This window comes from Pseudomyrmex gracilis, unplaced genomic scaffold, assembly GCF_002006095.1.
Source record: "Pseudomyrmex gracilis isolate BER0280 unplaced genomic scaffold, ASM200609v1 scaffold_48, whole genome shotgun sequence".
Taxonomy (NCBI): Eukaryota; Metazoa; Arthropoda; class Insecta; order Hymenoptera; family Formicidae; genus Pseudomyrmex; species Pseudomyrmex gracilis.
Genome location: NW_018020632.1, coordinates 244624 through 261538, shown reverse-complemented (window position 1 = coordinate 261538; position 16915 = coordinate 244624). Strand labels below are relative to the sequence as shown.

The 16915-nt window shown below is 40.9% G+C and overlaps 1 protein-coding gene across 1 annotated transcript; it reads left to right on the top strand.

Moving 5' to 3' along the window:
- Nucleotides 1–6971: 6971 nt before the first annotated feature.
- LOC109853431 (UDP-glucuronosyltransferase 2C1) lies at nucleotides 6972–15301 on the top strand. The gene is made up of 8 exons (XM_020425566.1): nucleotides 6972–8201; nucleotides 8597–10403; nucleotides 10962–11228; nucleotides 12655–12853; nucleotides 13056–13229; nucleotides 13743–14060; nucleotides 14664–14892; nucleotides 14993–15301. Exons 2-8 carry the CDS (start codon nucleotides 10167–10169, stop codon nucleotides 15132–15134), a joined length of 1566 nt encoding a protein of 521 aa, XP_020281155.1. The 5' UTR covers nucleotides 6972–8201; nucleotides 8597–10166; the 3' UTR covers nucleotides 15135–15301.
- The last annotated feature ends 1614 nt before the right edge of the window (nucleotides 15302–16915 follow it).

Sequence of the window (16915 nt, the reverse complement as noted above, 5' to 3'; positions counted from 1 at the left end):
TATTTGCCCTTTTTTCCGCTAAACGATCGCGGAAGGCGCAATTTTTTCTTTTTTTTTTTTTTTTTTTTATTGACGTCACTCGTCAATCATTTTTTTTCAGCTTCGCGTGCGATCCGTTTCACAGTGAATTTTGTACGTGAAAGAATCCACGATGCGAAACGAGGGTCCCGTTGCTTTCTACGGTGAATGCCGAAAATACTCGATACGGGCCTCGGATGAGAAAACGACCCAACGAAACCGGACGTCACCTAGATACAGTTTTCGATGTGATTGTAAGAACACCGAAAAAAACCTGTTTTCGAGCGATACTTTGTGTTAAATAAAATCAACTGTAATACACACGAGAAACACAACCGCTTAATTCCTCTCCTTCTGAATTCTCGATAAATCGAATAAGGTAATTAATTCTGTCAACAGAGAACGATTTAAATGTTGTAATCGCGGCGCGCGCCGCGACCAATTAATTTTATGAAATAGAAAGTTTTATTGATTGCGCAAGTTGCGAAAGAAATGGAAATCAAGGTGCGATTGATAAGCGTTCGATACGACGCTTAGATAACGACAGTAATATTCACGTTGTTGCGGTCGTTTTGATCACAACAATGTGTTGTGGTGAAATGTGTTTGAAATTTTTCATAATTTCGAAAGAAGAAAACAAATGTGTCAAACGCTACGGCTTCTCGTTATCGCACGTAGTATATATTTTGCGCGCGGCAGCTCGCCAAAATTAAACGCTGTTAGAGAGCGTGGGTTTTGCAACACACAACCTGCGCCACAACTCGCGCTTGCAACTGTTGCAAGGCCGAACTTGACGAACTGGTCTGCCTCGAATTTGCCGCCTCATTTGTTTTATTCGTCGATTATGACCTCGTTTGTGATTTCCAAATCTGTGAAGAAAAATGACCGGGTGAAACGAAATTTTCGAGCGACATCACGAGAAGTCGTCCGGCCACCGTAAATGGCCATTTTGAAGAGCTCGAGAAATCGTTTTATCGAAGTGATATACAACGTTCTCGAGAAGCGTATCGCGGTAAGAAGACGACTGTATTGAACAATAAATATATCGCAACTCGATAGGACGCCGCGTCCATTTATCCTCTTGTTTGTGTTTATTCGCGTCGTTTATCTTCTCATTTCGGGATCAATCGCCCGACTCCTAATAGTCCGCGACGCGGCAGAATATTGAACGTAAATTTCTCGAGCCAAATATTCCTGCGGTATTCTACAGTGTAATCAAGTGTGCAATTTATCTACCCAATATATAAACGTTGATACGCCCAGGGAAACGCAAACTGCGCACCGATCGAGCGCGAACTATTCTCGAAAATTCGATCAATATGAGGGAAAGTTCAGTTTGTTATTCAACTAACCGCTTGCCGACGCTTTTCACAGCGAGAAGAATTCGTCGTTTTTCGTCTATTTTCGCCGTGTCAGATAAAAACGTTCGAATTCGAAAGAAATGGATTTTTTTGGTGTGCGTTTTTATCGCGTTTCATGCTTGATTGTTTCGCGCGAAAATTCATATTTCATAAAAAAAATCGACGAGTTCGACGATAATATTGCGAATGGAGATCGCCGATTTTTGTATCGATATCCCGATGCTCTTCTCGCTATCCCGAAGAGAGATAAATATTTTAGAAAGTTGCTTCTATAAAAAGAGATCTCTCGGCGGAGCTGCTGAGATTCGACTGCTCTCTAGGGCGACGAGAACGTGATTATTATACTCTCTGTGTGTGAATCTTCAAGCACGTAGATCTCTAACATTAGATTAAAAAAAAAAAAAGAATTACACACGGGTGATTAAAATAACACACGCGGTTTCCGCGAGAATAATCAATGAAATCTAGCTTCAATTAAAATTTAGCGTCATTCTCCAGCTTGTAAAAGTTCGCAGAAGTTAGGGATTAGCAATTAAAATGCTAGTTGAAGCTAACTTGACTTTTAATTCAATTAACTGCGGAAAAACTCCTCGTTGCCGGAAAAAGAAAACATTTTAATATAAATGTAAATTTTTATTTCTTTATAATGTGAGAAATTTTGATTGTATTTTGGTTTTGTTTTTTTGCGGTTTTTGGTCTGTCGGAATGTAAGATGTAACCGCAAAAAAAAATAAAAACAAAATGTTTGACAGGCACTTACTCCGGAGTTGCACACACAGTTAATCAAGTGTTTCTACATAAATCAGAGAACATGCAATTTTAGAACGCGGCAACGGGAATGCCGAATATAACGATGCAAATTTTATGCAGCAGTGACAAGCGCGCCGCGTATAAACATGCAGATTTAATTGAGAGAAGAATGAGAATGACTGCAAAACGTCTCTTTGCGGCGAAAACCGTACAACGTCACGAAGAAATTAATTTTATGAGCTAATCAATGCGAAGTAATGCCTTCAAATTACTATAATAATAAATTATAAATTGCTATATTAATCACTTGTCCACTGGCGTACAATTTGTAAAATTGCAATATATTATATCGCTCTACTATTTGTAAATTTAATGCATCCTATAAATAAATGCATTTCGAATATAAACGCAGGAAAAACACCAAAGTTACAGCAAATCCCAATATAAGATAAAAATTAACTTAACTTGGTGTTCGAGAAATTTTTTTTTTTTTTTTTTTTTTGAAAATGAAATGTCAATTATTTAGTGAGAGAATTTCTGAAAAATGAGCAAAAAAATATCGAAACCAAGGTTATTTCGATAATGTTGAATGTTGAATAAAGCCTCGTGAATTTTTACAGATTTCTTGCAACGTTTTAATCAAACAAAAAATTCGCGCCAGACATTTAAAAAATGTCGGAATTTATTAATATTTAAAAACCGGGAATACCCAAAAAACCCGTCTGCAAGATTAGAGCTACTCTAAAAAAAAACACAAAGATACGAAAACTCTGATATTGTGTTTAATATATTTATGCGGATATATTTCAAGTTTTTTATGTACACATGTGCGATGTGTGTCACGTAACGCACACGTAAATACGATAATAGAAATAAACCTGTTCGTGATGTCATTCAATTTTTCCAGTAAAAACCTCGCAACTTTCAAGAAGGCATTTCGTCGCGTTTCTCTGAACGGAAATTAAATACCACCCAAAGTTGCGAATAAAATCGTTGATCTTATCTATTTCTTTCACCTGATATTTTATGCGAAGTAACTTTGCCGCTGCGCGTACCGAGCACGATGTCGCTTTTTCCTTATTTAAACCTCGCCTCAACTGTGCAACCATTCGCCTGCCAGCGACTAATAATTTATCTCGAAAGAGTACAAGCGTGCGCGCGCGCAGAAGAAACACGTCAGATACCGGTGTCTCACGTATCGTCGACTTTCTGAATTGTTAACGATCTCCGGAATTTGACGTGGTTACATCTCCGTACGTACGAATGTCATGGAAAAAAATAAAAAAGTTGAAAACGAAGCTTGGCTCGAGTCGGCGGCGCGCGAACGGTACGTTGTGTGCGTACGTTTTTCGCGAGAACTCCCGCGAATTAAGCCGCGCGGCAATTTGACAATTCAACGATTCGTGAAAACGTCGCGTCTCGCTACCGCGCTAAACAACAGCGTGGTTTGTACGCCGGAGATTCCGCGGTCGCTAAACTCGTCTCGCGAATAAATACTCCCGCTAAACGCCGCGCGGGAAAGCGCCGTAAAATAGCTAACGATCCGACGTGATGCAGTGGAAGCGAAGTTTCCAACAAGATTATTTGCGCACGCAATTCCGTACATTTTCGTGTGTAACCCGCGTCGGATTCACGCAACGATGCGTCAAACTTGCAGCAATCCACTAATTATGCTGCGCGCGCGCGCGGATATAGCCGAGGATGAAAATTGATTGACGGGGAGCACACGTAATATTCTCCGTGCGCGCGTTTGCAATCTAAAGCGGTACTTTAACCGCGAAATCGTTTGGACACACCGGATGTAACGCGCGCATTATCGATGCGTAGTATAAACTATCTGTGCGCGCAAAGTTATTCCGAGTAACAAAAGAGAAATAATATACGCACACACCGCGACCTTAATCAATGAAAGGCTCGGAACGGTATGTATATATATAATAATGCGTTATCTCGCATTGTTGTTCCTCTCTTGCTGATTCAACACACCGCGTGTACATAATGTTCACAAGCGGATTTGCATATACAGTTTCCGTGTATACCTCTATGTACATGCTTGATCCCTTTAATTCAAATCCCGCGAATTCAGTTGATCGCGCCACGTGGAAAATATACCGCAACATTGCTAATATTGTACTTTCCATGATTGCCTCTAATTACAATAATGCGAATACAAATGAGAAACAGATGAAAAAATAAGAATTAATAATATTATGAAACGTAGTAATATTAATAACTCTGTTAGAATATATATTAATTAATTTTCATTAATTAATTAATACATATATCAATATGTACCTATTAAGTTATATTAATACTAACACAACACAAACGCGCGCTACGCGCACGCTATTGTTATTTTTATTTTAACGTGTTGAGTCAGTGGATACAATCTGTCACCGTGATGACAACTAGTATATGCGTCTTACAAATCATATAATACACATATGAGAGATGTCAAAAATAACGCATGAAAATCAAACTAAAAAAATAAAAAAAAAGGAGAGAATGAAAGAAAAACAACACGCCATTTTTGTGCAATATTTTCACAATTTGCCTATTAGGGTATATATATACAATAATCACGTAACCAAAGTCAGAAACCCCGCCGCGGTCACCCGGCCGAGGTCAGTGACCCCGCCAAGACCGCGCGGCCGGGTCAGTGACCGCCCCCCAAGGTCGCGCGACCGAGGTCAGTGACCCCGCCGCGGTCACGCGACTGAGGTCAGTGACTTTACTGTAGTATATATGTAATACATATAATGCAATAAAATATAAAATATAATAGTGCAAATATAAATAATAACTAATAAATTATATGTATAATATATATTATTTAATGTTATATGTATATAATATAAATTACACAGTCACGTTACTTTAGTCACGTGTTGTTTTTCTATTCTTTCTTGTCACGTGACTTTACTTTAGTCACGTTTTTAATTTTCTCTACATATACGACGAACTGTCAAAATCGCTTTTTTGTTAATATTTACTGTCTCGATTTTACTGATTTGATTCGATCTCGACTCGACTCGATCAACCAACCAACCAAGAGGCAACAGTAGATGCGATATATTCAATATGAAAACACGTACTTCACGGTACACATGGATTTTTTTATATAGGATATTGAAATATATATATTATTTGAAATAATTAATAACTAATTAATATTAAAAAAATCAATGTTGTAAAACCTAAAAATAACATTAATATCATGCAATTGTAAATATTAACGTTAATAAACTCGGAAAGAAGTAAGTGGTGTGAGAGAAGTGTCTGTTTCTCACTTTTGGAAATGTTGATTTTACCCGCGCTCGCGAAACAACAGCGTTCAGCTCCGACCTACAGCAATAAAAATGTATACCTCACCTCTTTCTCCCGCAAATTTCTTTCGCGCAAGATGCGAATGATAACATGTACGTTACAGTCGCACCAGTGAAATCTGTCCTAATTGCCGGAGCTTCGAGTAGGTAATCATTTGTGCTCCCGTTCGCGTCACGAATCGCCGTCACAATTTCGCGCGTACAACCACCATCGCCGTCATAATTTGCCGATGACCAACCGAGACGACAGAAGAGACATTTCAAAGAGATTTCAGTATGACGAAATCGCAAACGCATCACGGATTTATATAACGCAAAATTGTCATATAATTTTGTACTATTTTCAAATGCGCGAGAGGAAGTAATAAAGAGAAGGACATTACGCGCGCGCGCGCAAAAAAAAAAAAAAAAAGAAAAAAAGTGGTCGCAATCACACTTACACGGGCTGTTCCAGGATTGGAAATTACGCGAAATCAATAGAGTCGTAGCATCGTCAGAAACGCGCGCACATTCAGCGTTCGCAATAAATCGCATTCAATTGCAGAGCAGCGCGCGGACATTTAAACTACATCGACACGATCGTACTGTTAATTGCATCCTATCGCCGAACCGTGATTGTACCCTCCTGACATATTTGCAAGAGAAAACGATTAAAAAAAAAAAAAAAAAAATCCGCACTCGTTACGCGATGGCGTTCGCGATGACTGTAAATTACCTAGTTAATCGCGTGTATAATCGGCGCGGCTCACAGACGAACGGCGAAAAGAGAGAGGTACGAATCGCGGCGATCGGTATCGCGCCGATAATCAACAAGTCAAGCGATCCTGCAAATAAACCGAAATGAACCGTGCGTTTCTAGATCTCGCGCGATATGAAGATGAGAAAGAGGAGAATCTTTTGTAAAAAACAAATCCCGCTCTCAGCGGATTAATTTCGTTAAACAGACTGTACGCACAGATAATGTCATTAGATTAATAACATCTCATTGACAACTGTTACATCATTTACAGAGAGAGAGAGAGAGATAGAGAGACGGGAGGATTATTATAATATATTAATTAATTAATACAAAATATTAATTAATACAAAATAAAATATATATATATATATGTTTAATTAAATGTTATTAAATCAACGCCAGAGCGCAAAATTTATCCTATTGCAATTCAAACGACTTCAAATTGATGGCAAATAAACAATATTATATAAATAAATGGCAAATAAAGAATATTTTAAATGTGCGAAAAAATTGAATTCAATGACACGCCGGTTTTTTTTTTTTTTTTAAGTAGGTACATATAAGTGAGGCGAAGTTTCTCGGTCAATGCGACGTGTGTGTTTGTCGAAAAAATATCCACTTTTCCGAGTGGAGGTAGACGCGTCCTGAGAGACACCGAACATCTTCAGGTGCGCGACCGACGATGAGGAACGCCTTGGTGGGAGGCAAAACTCTCTCTCTAGAGCTCAGCTGATCATTAAAGCTGGTTGCTTGGCACAGTCAAACTTTCACGCTCGGCGATACGTGAGCTTCGCGAGCGAGACCGATTTCAAGGCTCGCGCGCGCTTCCGAATCCGACACGGCGATCCGGCGGGTCGAAAGGAAAATTTCCGTGACGCGAGGAAAAGAGATCGCTGCCCGGCTACGCAATATCGAAAATCCGCTAACAGACATACAGAGAGAAAGAAGAAGAGAAACCGATAAAATCGGTCCGATCTACATCTTCGTTCGTGATCGAGTTCGCAAATGAAATAAAAGACCGGATAAGCGAAAACACAAAAAGAGAGATAGAGAGAGAGAGAGAGAGACAAAGAGAGTCCGCGCTCTTCACGTGACGCACACTTATCAAGAGTTTTTCGTGTTGGCGAAGTTTATCGCGGAAAGAAAATTTAATTATCAGAGCCAGTCAGCTTCGAACGTTTTTTTTCAATCTGAAAGTCCGACGAAGAGACTGTTTGTTGCGCGGCGCGCGCTCCATCGGCAAGGTCCGCGAAGTTCAATGACAAATTACCGCGATAGCCGTATCGCGATCGAAAAAATCTGATTTGAAACGAGTGACTTGTCTCCAGAGCGCGTGTATTTGTGAGGCAATAAAAAAAAAAAAAAAAAAAAAAAAGAAAAATACGTCTTCATCTCGACCCGTTGAAAGCTTAAATGATATGAACCGAGTGATGAGAAACTCGACGCGAAGGATCGATCGTCCGACTGGCGTAGGATTGAATTATCACGACGGGTGATCGTGCATGTAGATACATAAAGTGAGGCGTGCGTTATTAGTGAAAGTCACCCGCGCGCGCGCCCGTTTGAGGATCCAAGATTGGCGGCTTGTACGTATGTACGTCGTACCCGCGCGAAAGAATCTCGCGCAAAGTGGCAAAGAAGGTCAGAAGGAAAGGAGAAGCGATCTTCACCTGGCGCCCGGAGAAAGGGAGAAATAATTGGGTAAAAATTGCGCACCGAGACGAGCGACGCAGTTCGAATTTCAACATTTAACGTTGCAAAGAACTTCCCGAGCGGGCGTCTCGTGACGGAGACGCTTTAAAAAGTATTCTCTTTCTCGAGAATCGAGAAAAGTTGTGCGTCATTGTGTTCTCTCTCCCTCTTTCCCTCCCCCCTCCCCACCCCTCGGATTGTTCCCCGCGAAACCACTTCGAGAGCGAACATTAGAGCGGAAAGAAGTCCAACTGTTTGAAGTGGCTTGAGAAAGAAGAAAAGCGATATCCTGTGATATGTACGAGGCGCTCCAACGTGAGTAAAAACCCTCCTCTCGAGGGTTATTGAGAGCAAAAAGACTCGCGGAAACGACCGGATCCGATACTCGCAGTAAAACTACGGCTTTTTATACCGCGGCGCCGCGGTTAAAACGAGATCGATGGGAAAACCAATAGAAATTTTTTAGAGTTCGGTTCTCTTGTGTGCTTGGCGCGATTCCGCGCGAGAAAGAAGAGAACTTGGGCGAGAAGATAAGAAAAATATAGAGAAAAAGAGAACGAAAAGAAAAATATCACACTCGTTAAAACGCGTATGTGGAATAAAAACGCGAGATATATAGAGTACAATAATAATAATAATAATAATAAAAAAGCTCTCGCACCTCAAAGACTTTTTTCCGCGCACATAAATTTTCCTTTCCTCTTGTGTAGCTCTTCGACGTAAATTGCTTCAACCGAAGCGAGAAAAACGCGGATTTCGAAGTTTTCTCATTCGCGCTCGAACTCTTTATTCAAGTTCGCGCGCGACTCAATGAACGCGCTACACGCGTTTTACAGACTCGCGGGAAACGACGATATTACTCTTCAAGAAGCTGATTTAACGTTCAAGTTAAACAACAATTTGTTTTTTTTTTTTTTTTTTAATCACTCACCGACCGCGACCGGTGTGTGTGTGTGTGTGTGTCAAAGTAATTAAAAGTAAGTAAAAGTTTTACAACGCGACTCCGTAAAAAAAAACAAACAAAAACAAACCACTTAAAACGCTTTTAGCACTTGACGTTGAAATTTGCCGAAAGTGCGCGCGCGTTTGTTTTTGGCCGCGTATCCATTTCGTAATCTCTCGCAAAAGTCGTGAGAAATCAAGAGAGTGCCACTTGCGCAAAATCAAATAAACAAAAATCAGAGAAAAGTGAAGGAAAGAGAAACTGATCAAAAATTCGCTGAAGAATCTCTTCAGTTGTGCAATCTCCGATTTTCGACAATCCCGAAGTTGAGGCATTCTGCAGCTCGAGAGCAGCATTCGCTCGCGAGCAATTTTTCTCTCAAGATCAAAGGAATACACAAAATACTGCTCTCGGCGCGCGACGAGACTTTTACATGTAAGAAGAGAGCGGCGACGTGGAGAAAGATCCCGGCGAGAGAGGATACTCGACACGATAAATCGCGCACAAAAGGAAGAATAGCGTTTTTCGAACCGCGCTCGTGTTTTGTCGGAAGCAAATAAAAGGAACGGTCGCGTCGATTCACTACGGGTATTCAGATTTTCGGACTGACGACGTTTTTTTTTTTTTTTCAAACCGACGGTGTATTAGAATGACAATAGGTCTGGCGACCTTCGTTACCTTCTCCTCCTTCTCCTCCTCCTTCTCCGTCGAACAAACTCCGCGCTTTTGAAAAGCCCGTACCCCGTATTACATATTCCTCAATTATCGACGCGCTCTCTCGTAATTCGCACGAAGTGCGAAGAAGAGGATAAGGAGACCGGAGGATGCGAGATTTCGCAGTCGCGACGACGAAGCCGACCGGCAGCGACTCATCATCAGGTGCTGCGAATCACGACAGAAGGACGACGCTCGCAGGACGGCGGGAGACGTCGATTCTCGTCATCGGTGCCTGACAACTAGAGCGCAAGGGAGATTTCTTTCACTTCTTCCCGCGTCCGGCGAGCGAACGAGCGATTATCGGACCGGAAACTGCACGAGAAGAGAGAAAATATACGATTCGTGCCGTTTCTCGCTTCGCACGAAAGAGTTCTTCGTGACGAAAGCGAAACGTTGATCGAGCGTGACGGGGAATTATCCGTGAAAAAAAAAAAAAAAAAAGAAAAAAAAGAAAAAGATCAGAACAATAATGCCAGTCAGCGGGACTGTCGTGCCGCCTCGTTGATAAAAGTTCGCCGGTGATAAACGCGCGCGCGGAGGGAGAGGAGAAGATACGTCGCGAACTCTCTGTCATTGATCATCCTCAACGACAACAAGCCGACAACATATCCTTCCTGGAAATGACGTGCGTCGCGCATCAACTTGTTCTCGTCGTCGGGCTCTCGTCGCTGATCGAATCCCTGCTGGCGTACAACGTTCTGATGGCCACTATGGGCGGCACCAAGTCGCACACGGTGCCCTTCGTCGCTCTCGGAACGAGTCTTAGATCGCGCGGTCACAATGTCACGCTGCTGAGCGCTTTTCCCGGACCCGCGGCGAACAATGGTCTTCACGAATTGGTGCCGTCGATTCTCGAGGTGATATCCGGCGCGCGTTTGTATATTCAGGAGTTTTTTTTTTTTTCTTCTTCTCTCCTCTTTCTAACGCGGACTAGATCTCCCGATCTGTTTGCCGCTCGCATTTGTCACATACGTTTCGCTCGGTTACGACTTCGTCTTGTTGATTTTATTCGTTCTCATTGTTATCGACATTGTACCCACGTGGACGTTTTTTTTTTTTTTTTTTTTTTTTGACGTTTGTATTTGCAACCGTTAAAGTTTTCTCGATTCTATTTCAAGGTGTTTTGTGCTCGGATCTTATCTCGGGAGATGTACACTTAAACCTCTTCTGTTAACTCTTAAAGAATTAAATTAACGCCGTGCTGCATTTCTTTTTTTTTTTTTTTTTTTTTCCGCCATTAAACTTCGCGAAGTCGCACATAAAAACTTCGCGTACAAGTTCCACCGATACCGCGAAAGTTCGCAGGATCGAAGTCCGAGAAGTTTCTTCCCCGGCTTCGGTCCGGAACATCGCAACGAGATTTATTGTTCGCGTGTGTGTGTGTGTGTGTGTTCAATCCACCTTCGTGTGTGTAGGCTTACGTCGAGAACTTCACGTCCGAATGGGATCTCGTGGGCGCCCGGTTCCGTAACGAGCTTCCGATTTCACCGTGGGACGCCATGAGATACGCCTGGGAGGCGTGCGACGCGCTCCTGCGCGACACGCCGTCGGTCGTCGGTCTGAGAAAACCGGATGGGGATCCGCACGCCCGATGGGACGTCGCGGTGATCGACGGCGCTTATCCCGAGTGCCTGTTGGGAATTCTCCACGGGGAAAACGTGCCGACGATAATGCTGAACACGGTAATAAGCGGAAGTTGTTCGGAACGAGTTTCCGGAAGAAAACCGCAAACCGATCGATTCGCGCGGCTATATAAACGACGCTCGCGGCAACATTTTCGATTTTCATTACGACGAAACTCTCGGTCGTCGCTATGACTTCATTACCTCGGCTCTTAATTGTGTGTGTGCGCGCGCGCGCGCGATACGATTGTTTGCAACTGCAGAAACGCTTCCGAAGCGTTAATACATTAACTCTTCGCGCTCGTACGCGACAAAGACCGCGACAAAAATCGTCAGAATTATTTATGAGGCATTTATTTGCGTCAGTCAGTTTGGCAACCGTGTGTAGGCGCGCGTGCTGAGTTCGTTCCGACATCGACATTCTAGATACGTACGCAGAGAAAATACGTCGATAAAGAGATACCGATTTCTTTTCATCTCGCGCGCTCCGAACTTGCACGCGTGTTCGTTGTAAAGGTTACACGCGTCCGGTCGCGATTACTTCACGAGTGCGGAATGCGTAAAAACACGAGGTTCATTATTTTTTTTTTTCTTTTTTTTCATCTTCGTTTCCATATAAATGAAAACAGTCAACGCGCATCGCAAAAAGTAATAAAAAAAAGCTAATGAATATTGTACTGTTCACTCGACGTTGATATAACGACGTGATATGCAGGAAATGAATTATTTTCGAACAGCTTACAAATGAAATCTTTTCAAAGTCAGATTGTGATTTTGCCATCACTTCACGTTCGTCGCTTTCTTCGATTACTCTTTTCTGAAAAAATTTTTTGTTTTCCTTATTCTTGTAATTAATTCAAAGAAAACTGAACCACATGAGCCCCTCCCACCAATGATCATTTAATTATTCTCGATTATTACATTAATTATTTTTGATTATTTATTTCTTTTCGATCACATCATCAATTGAAACATTTAGCCAACAATCAAGAAGAAAACAAATGTGCAAACTTTAGCTGTCTGACTATTTCGAGTTTTGATATTAAAATCTGATCTGGAGCGGATCAAAAAGAAATAAATAATTGAGATATCTGACGTTCTATATAAATTTTTTTTTTTTAATTAAATCTAACTACAACCAGAGAGATCAATTTCGATTGTTCTTCCCGGATTAATTTCACTCTGGATTTTGTTCTTCATTATTCATTAATTACATTACCCAACGCGTAATACAAATGAGCTTATATAACGACGGAACAACGCTTTTCCATTAAGAAAATCACGTCTCTCTCTCTCTCTCTCTCATCGTTTACCTTCGAAAATGACTTCGTTAGCAACCCGCATTCCGTGCTTATAAGCTACTTACAAAACCGGCAATTTGCCTCGTTGCGGATGCAATTACACTTATCTGCAATGTTTGTCAAAGTAATAGTAAAAAAAAAAAAAAAAAAACGACGCGCTTTACAAACTACACTTACTTCCGCAGGTGGCGTTGTACAGCGGATCCATTGTGCGACAAGGTAATCCATCACCGTGGACGGTCACACCGTATTTCGGCGTGACGTTTACGCAAGACATGAATTTCTTCCAGAGAGTGACAAACGTGGCTTGTATGCTCACGCTAAAAATTATGCATTGGTTTACAATTCAAATTCGTCTCCAATCGACTCTTCAGCGATATCTCGGTGAGCGTTTTAAATTAACATCCCATATACTACTACCACAATTGCGTGTACTATGTATCGTTTGTTGAGTTTTTATTGATAAAAAGTTGCATGCAAATTGCGTGTTTGTTCAGGAGCAAGCGTAAACACACGCACACACACACACACACGTATCTCCTCCTCGATGTGACTGTAGTATGTATTTTGCGCTTCTTCCCGACAGGTTACATACCCGATCTCTACAATCTGACGGCGGAAGTACCGCTGACTTTGCAGAACAACCACCACAGCGTAGGCGATTCCGTGCCTTATTTGTCGAACGTCGTAAACGTGGCGTGCCTCCATTGCAGACCGGCGATGCAATTAAGTTCCGAGTTAGAGTCCTTTCTGCGACACGGTAATTTCTTCTTTTCACAAGCCGCGCATTTTGTTTATTTATTTATTTTTTTTTTTTTTCTGTCTGCCATTATTGGAGATCTTCGAGATTTGCGCCGCTCATTCAACGCCCGTTCACGCCACTTTCAACGCCATTTGTCAAAAAAGCGACAAATAGAGGATTTTCACTTATCTTATTTGGTTTTTTTCTTTATTTTTTTTTTTACTCATAAATTATATCAACGAATTTTATATATTTGTTAGATAATTTTTATTTTAAATTTGTTTTTTATTGATTTTTCTCTCTTATTGGATTTGATCTCTTTTAAATTCAATCATTCGCGTTGCCCGCGGCTATAGAAATGTAAGCTTTAAAGGTAAGAGGATTGACATGCATCATATTTCGCATCACACAATTATGCAAAATCTCCTTCGCGACATGCGCCGTGATTGATGGAAAATCTCGGATTACGTGTGCGTACATGGAATGGACTTTTTTTTTTTTTTTTTTTTTATGTCGAACAAACTTTTGCAGGATTCGTGTTCGTTTCGATGGGATCGTCGGTGAGAGCTTCCGGAATGCCAGAGGCGCTGCGGCAGATCTTCGTCGCAGTCTTTTCCACGCTACCGTACAACGTAATCTGGAAGTGGGAGGGTGGCAAGATCAAAGATCTACCGGCGAACGTGAGGACGGCTGCCTGGTGGCCGCAGCAGGAGTTGCTCGGGCATTCCAAGTTACGAGCTTTTGTTTCCCACGGAGGGCTGTTATCCCTGCACGAAGCGGCTTATCACGGCGTCCCGACTCTGGTTCTGCCGGTTTTCTGCGATCACGATGGAAACGCGGCGCAAGCCGGTAAAAATCCTCGTCTCTCTTTTCTTCAAATTTTTTTTTTTTTACGAAAATGTAACGCTGCGTGCTTCAATCAGCATTCCGGAGATAATTGAAACGCTGACTAGTATAGCCGCGAGGATATGGCGTAGCAACCAAATCTCAATCTGGAATAACAGTCGGGATATAACAGAAATAAAGTTGTTTATTTCTGTTATATCCGCTACTGCGGAAATAGAAAAACAAAATAATTCAAAAGGGTCGAAAGAAAGAATTTGTTCTTTTTATAAAATATATACGTGTTAACAAAAAACTTTACAAACATATACAATATATATCATATTACATTTATATATTAATAAATATATATATTAAAAAAAAAGAAAAATATATGTACTTATATATTTATATATAATTTATATTGTTTTAATATATTATATATTTATATAACTGATAAGTGAACTATATGTTAAGCAACACGTATATAAAGTGAAACGAATATATAATGTTATCAAGTACGAATAACTGACACAATTAAAGTTTAATAACAATTTGAAATAATCCTACAAAATTACGGACGTTAATTTTATTAATTGCGCTTCCGCGTGTATCGATTGATTGATGCAGACAAGTTGGGCTACGCTTTGGTAATGGATTTGGCTGACATAACCATTAGCAAACTTCGCGAAGGTATACTTCAAGTTGCCGCGATTCACAACAACACTTACAGAGAAGCGGCTCGAAAGAGAAGATCGTTATTGCGCGATCTCCCAATCGGTCCTAATGAATTGGCCACGTGGTGGGTGGAACACGTTGCCAAGCACAAAGGGGCCGATCACTTGAAAAGTTCAATGAGGTAAGCCCCGTCGTATTTTATACTTACAATTAAAACAAAAGAAATTAAGTTGCTCTTAAGTGAAAATATTAAATAACAATATTACAAATGTTCGTTTCAGATACATAAGTGCGATTCATTATTACGGCGTGGACGTAGCGATGTTCTACGCTGCGAGTATGATATCGATCGTTTACGCGCTCAAGAAATTTTGCTGGCGAGTGATGATCGGCCAACACGTCCTCAAGAAGAAAGTAGACTGATCGATAATTTTGTTTGTTTCTCACACGTTATTAGTTTTTATTTATTTTATCACGTAGAATACAGGCACTTAGCGTTAAGTGCGTTTAAAACGGGATACAAAATGGGGATTGTAGAAGTTAGGAGAGAGAGAGAGAGAGAGAGAGAGAGAGAGAGAGAGAGAAAGAGAGAGAGAAAGAATCTCAGATTTTGGCACTTCAAAGAGACCTCTAATGTATCTCTCTTGCAGTAATGAAAGTTATTTTTGTAAAACTTCCATTCACCTGCGTGAAGTAAGCAACGTAATGTGCAAATTATCTTTAATGTACGCGTAAATAGCGAACAGACTTAATTACACTCACATATGTATGACGTAAAAAAAAAAAGAAAAAAAAAAAGATTGTTTCTTTCTAATTTTATTAATTTAACCGTTGATATAACAGGAATCTACTTTCCGGAAGAGAGGTTTATAAATTTCCCGTTCCTCTTTCTACCATTTTCTATATTATCCACGCTCTTCCATCTTGTGTATTAATTTTAAGAAAAAACTAATTACCTCTTATTATTAACTTATTTCACAATTTAGGTTTATTAACTCGCACCGTGTTAATTAATACTCCTCGACGAAACAATTTAAAGTCTTACGTTGAATATTGTCACTTGTGTTGGAAAAATTAAATAAATAAAATAAACATCGAACGGAGAAGAGAGACGGAAGTGCGAACGGTCAAGATGTTGTTCCCGTTGTCGGTACGAGGGTAAAATATGTTCCACACGGTGTTCGATTAATCGCGTGAATATTTATTTAACATTTTACGGACCGGTTGGTTTTTAAATCAAAATTATCGCTGCACGTCGCGATGTAAACACGAGTTATATAACTCGTTAAGCGATCCGTGAACATTCGAAAACACGAAATCGGTGTCGGTGTAAAGTGTCGAGAAATATTCGAAATATCGCTAAACGCGATTGTCAGATATATCGATTAGATTTATCGATTTGCTCTTCGATATCGATTAGTGCGCGCAATGGCCGCCTATTGTTACCGCGAATAAATGAAATAGATCGCAAATGAAGATTCGAGGATCGCGAGTAAAATATATGATAAACAAAAAATACGGATAATACTAATCTCGAAAATAACGACCGATAAAAGTTATTTAATCGAAATCTCAGAGACAGAATTAACCTTCAAACATCATGGGACTGCAATTGCAAATACTGCAACAACAAAAATTTAGCGTTTCCGCACTTTACTCAAAGAAAAACGAACTTCAAAGAACAAAATATTTACTACAGAATCTTGCGGCAAAGTTTTTCTCCCTTTCCTCCGTTTCTCAAAAACAAAAGCGGCAAACACTCACCGATCATTCTGAAGTTTGTCCCGGGTAGAAATTTTTCCTTCGGACATCCATTATCCATTTTCTCTTCCCAACGTTCCTGCGGTTCCTCTTCGGAACCGAAAGAGATCGCCCAAAGGAGATCGATGTCAAAACAACGAGTCTTTTATCTTCAATCTTCTCGCGCTTTTGCACACATTGCACAGTACGCGGCGTATATCCGTAAAAAAAAAAAAAAAAAAATTCTCACCGACTACCGTTAAAACGTTCTCGTGAGACGTGCGCTCACTTAAGCGACGACCGCGCGATGGCGTTTGCGTCGCGATATACGCGCGCGCAGTAACGACCGTCACGGCGAACCGCTGCGCGTCGCGGCTGCGTTGAATCGCCTCTCTCTCGCGCCGGTGTGTATAATCGCCCGACTCGAGCAGCAGTAGCAGCTGACTCGTTGACGGGGTGTGTTG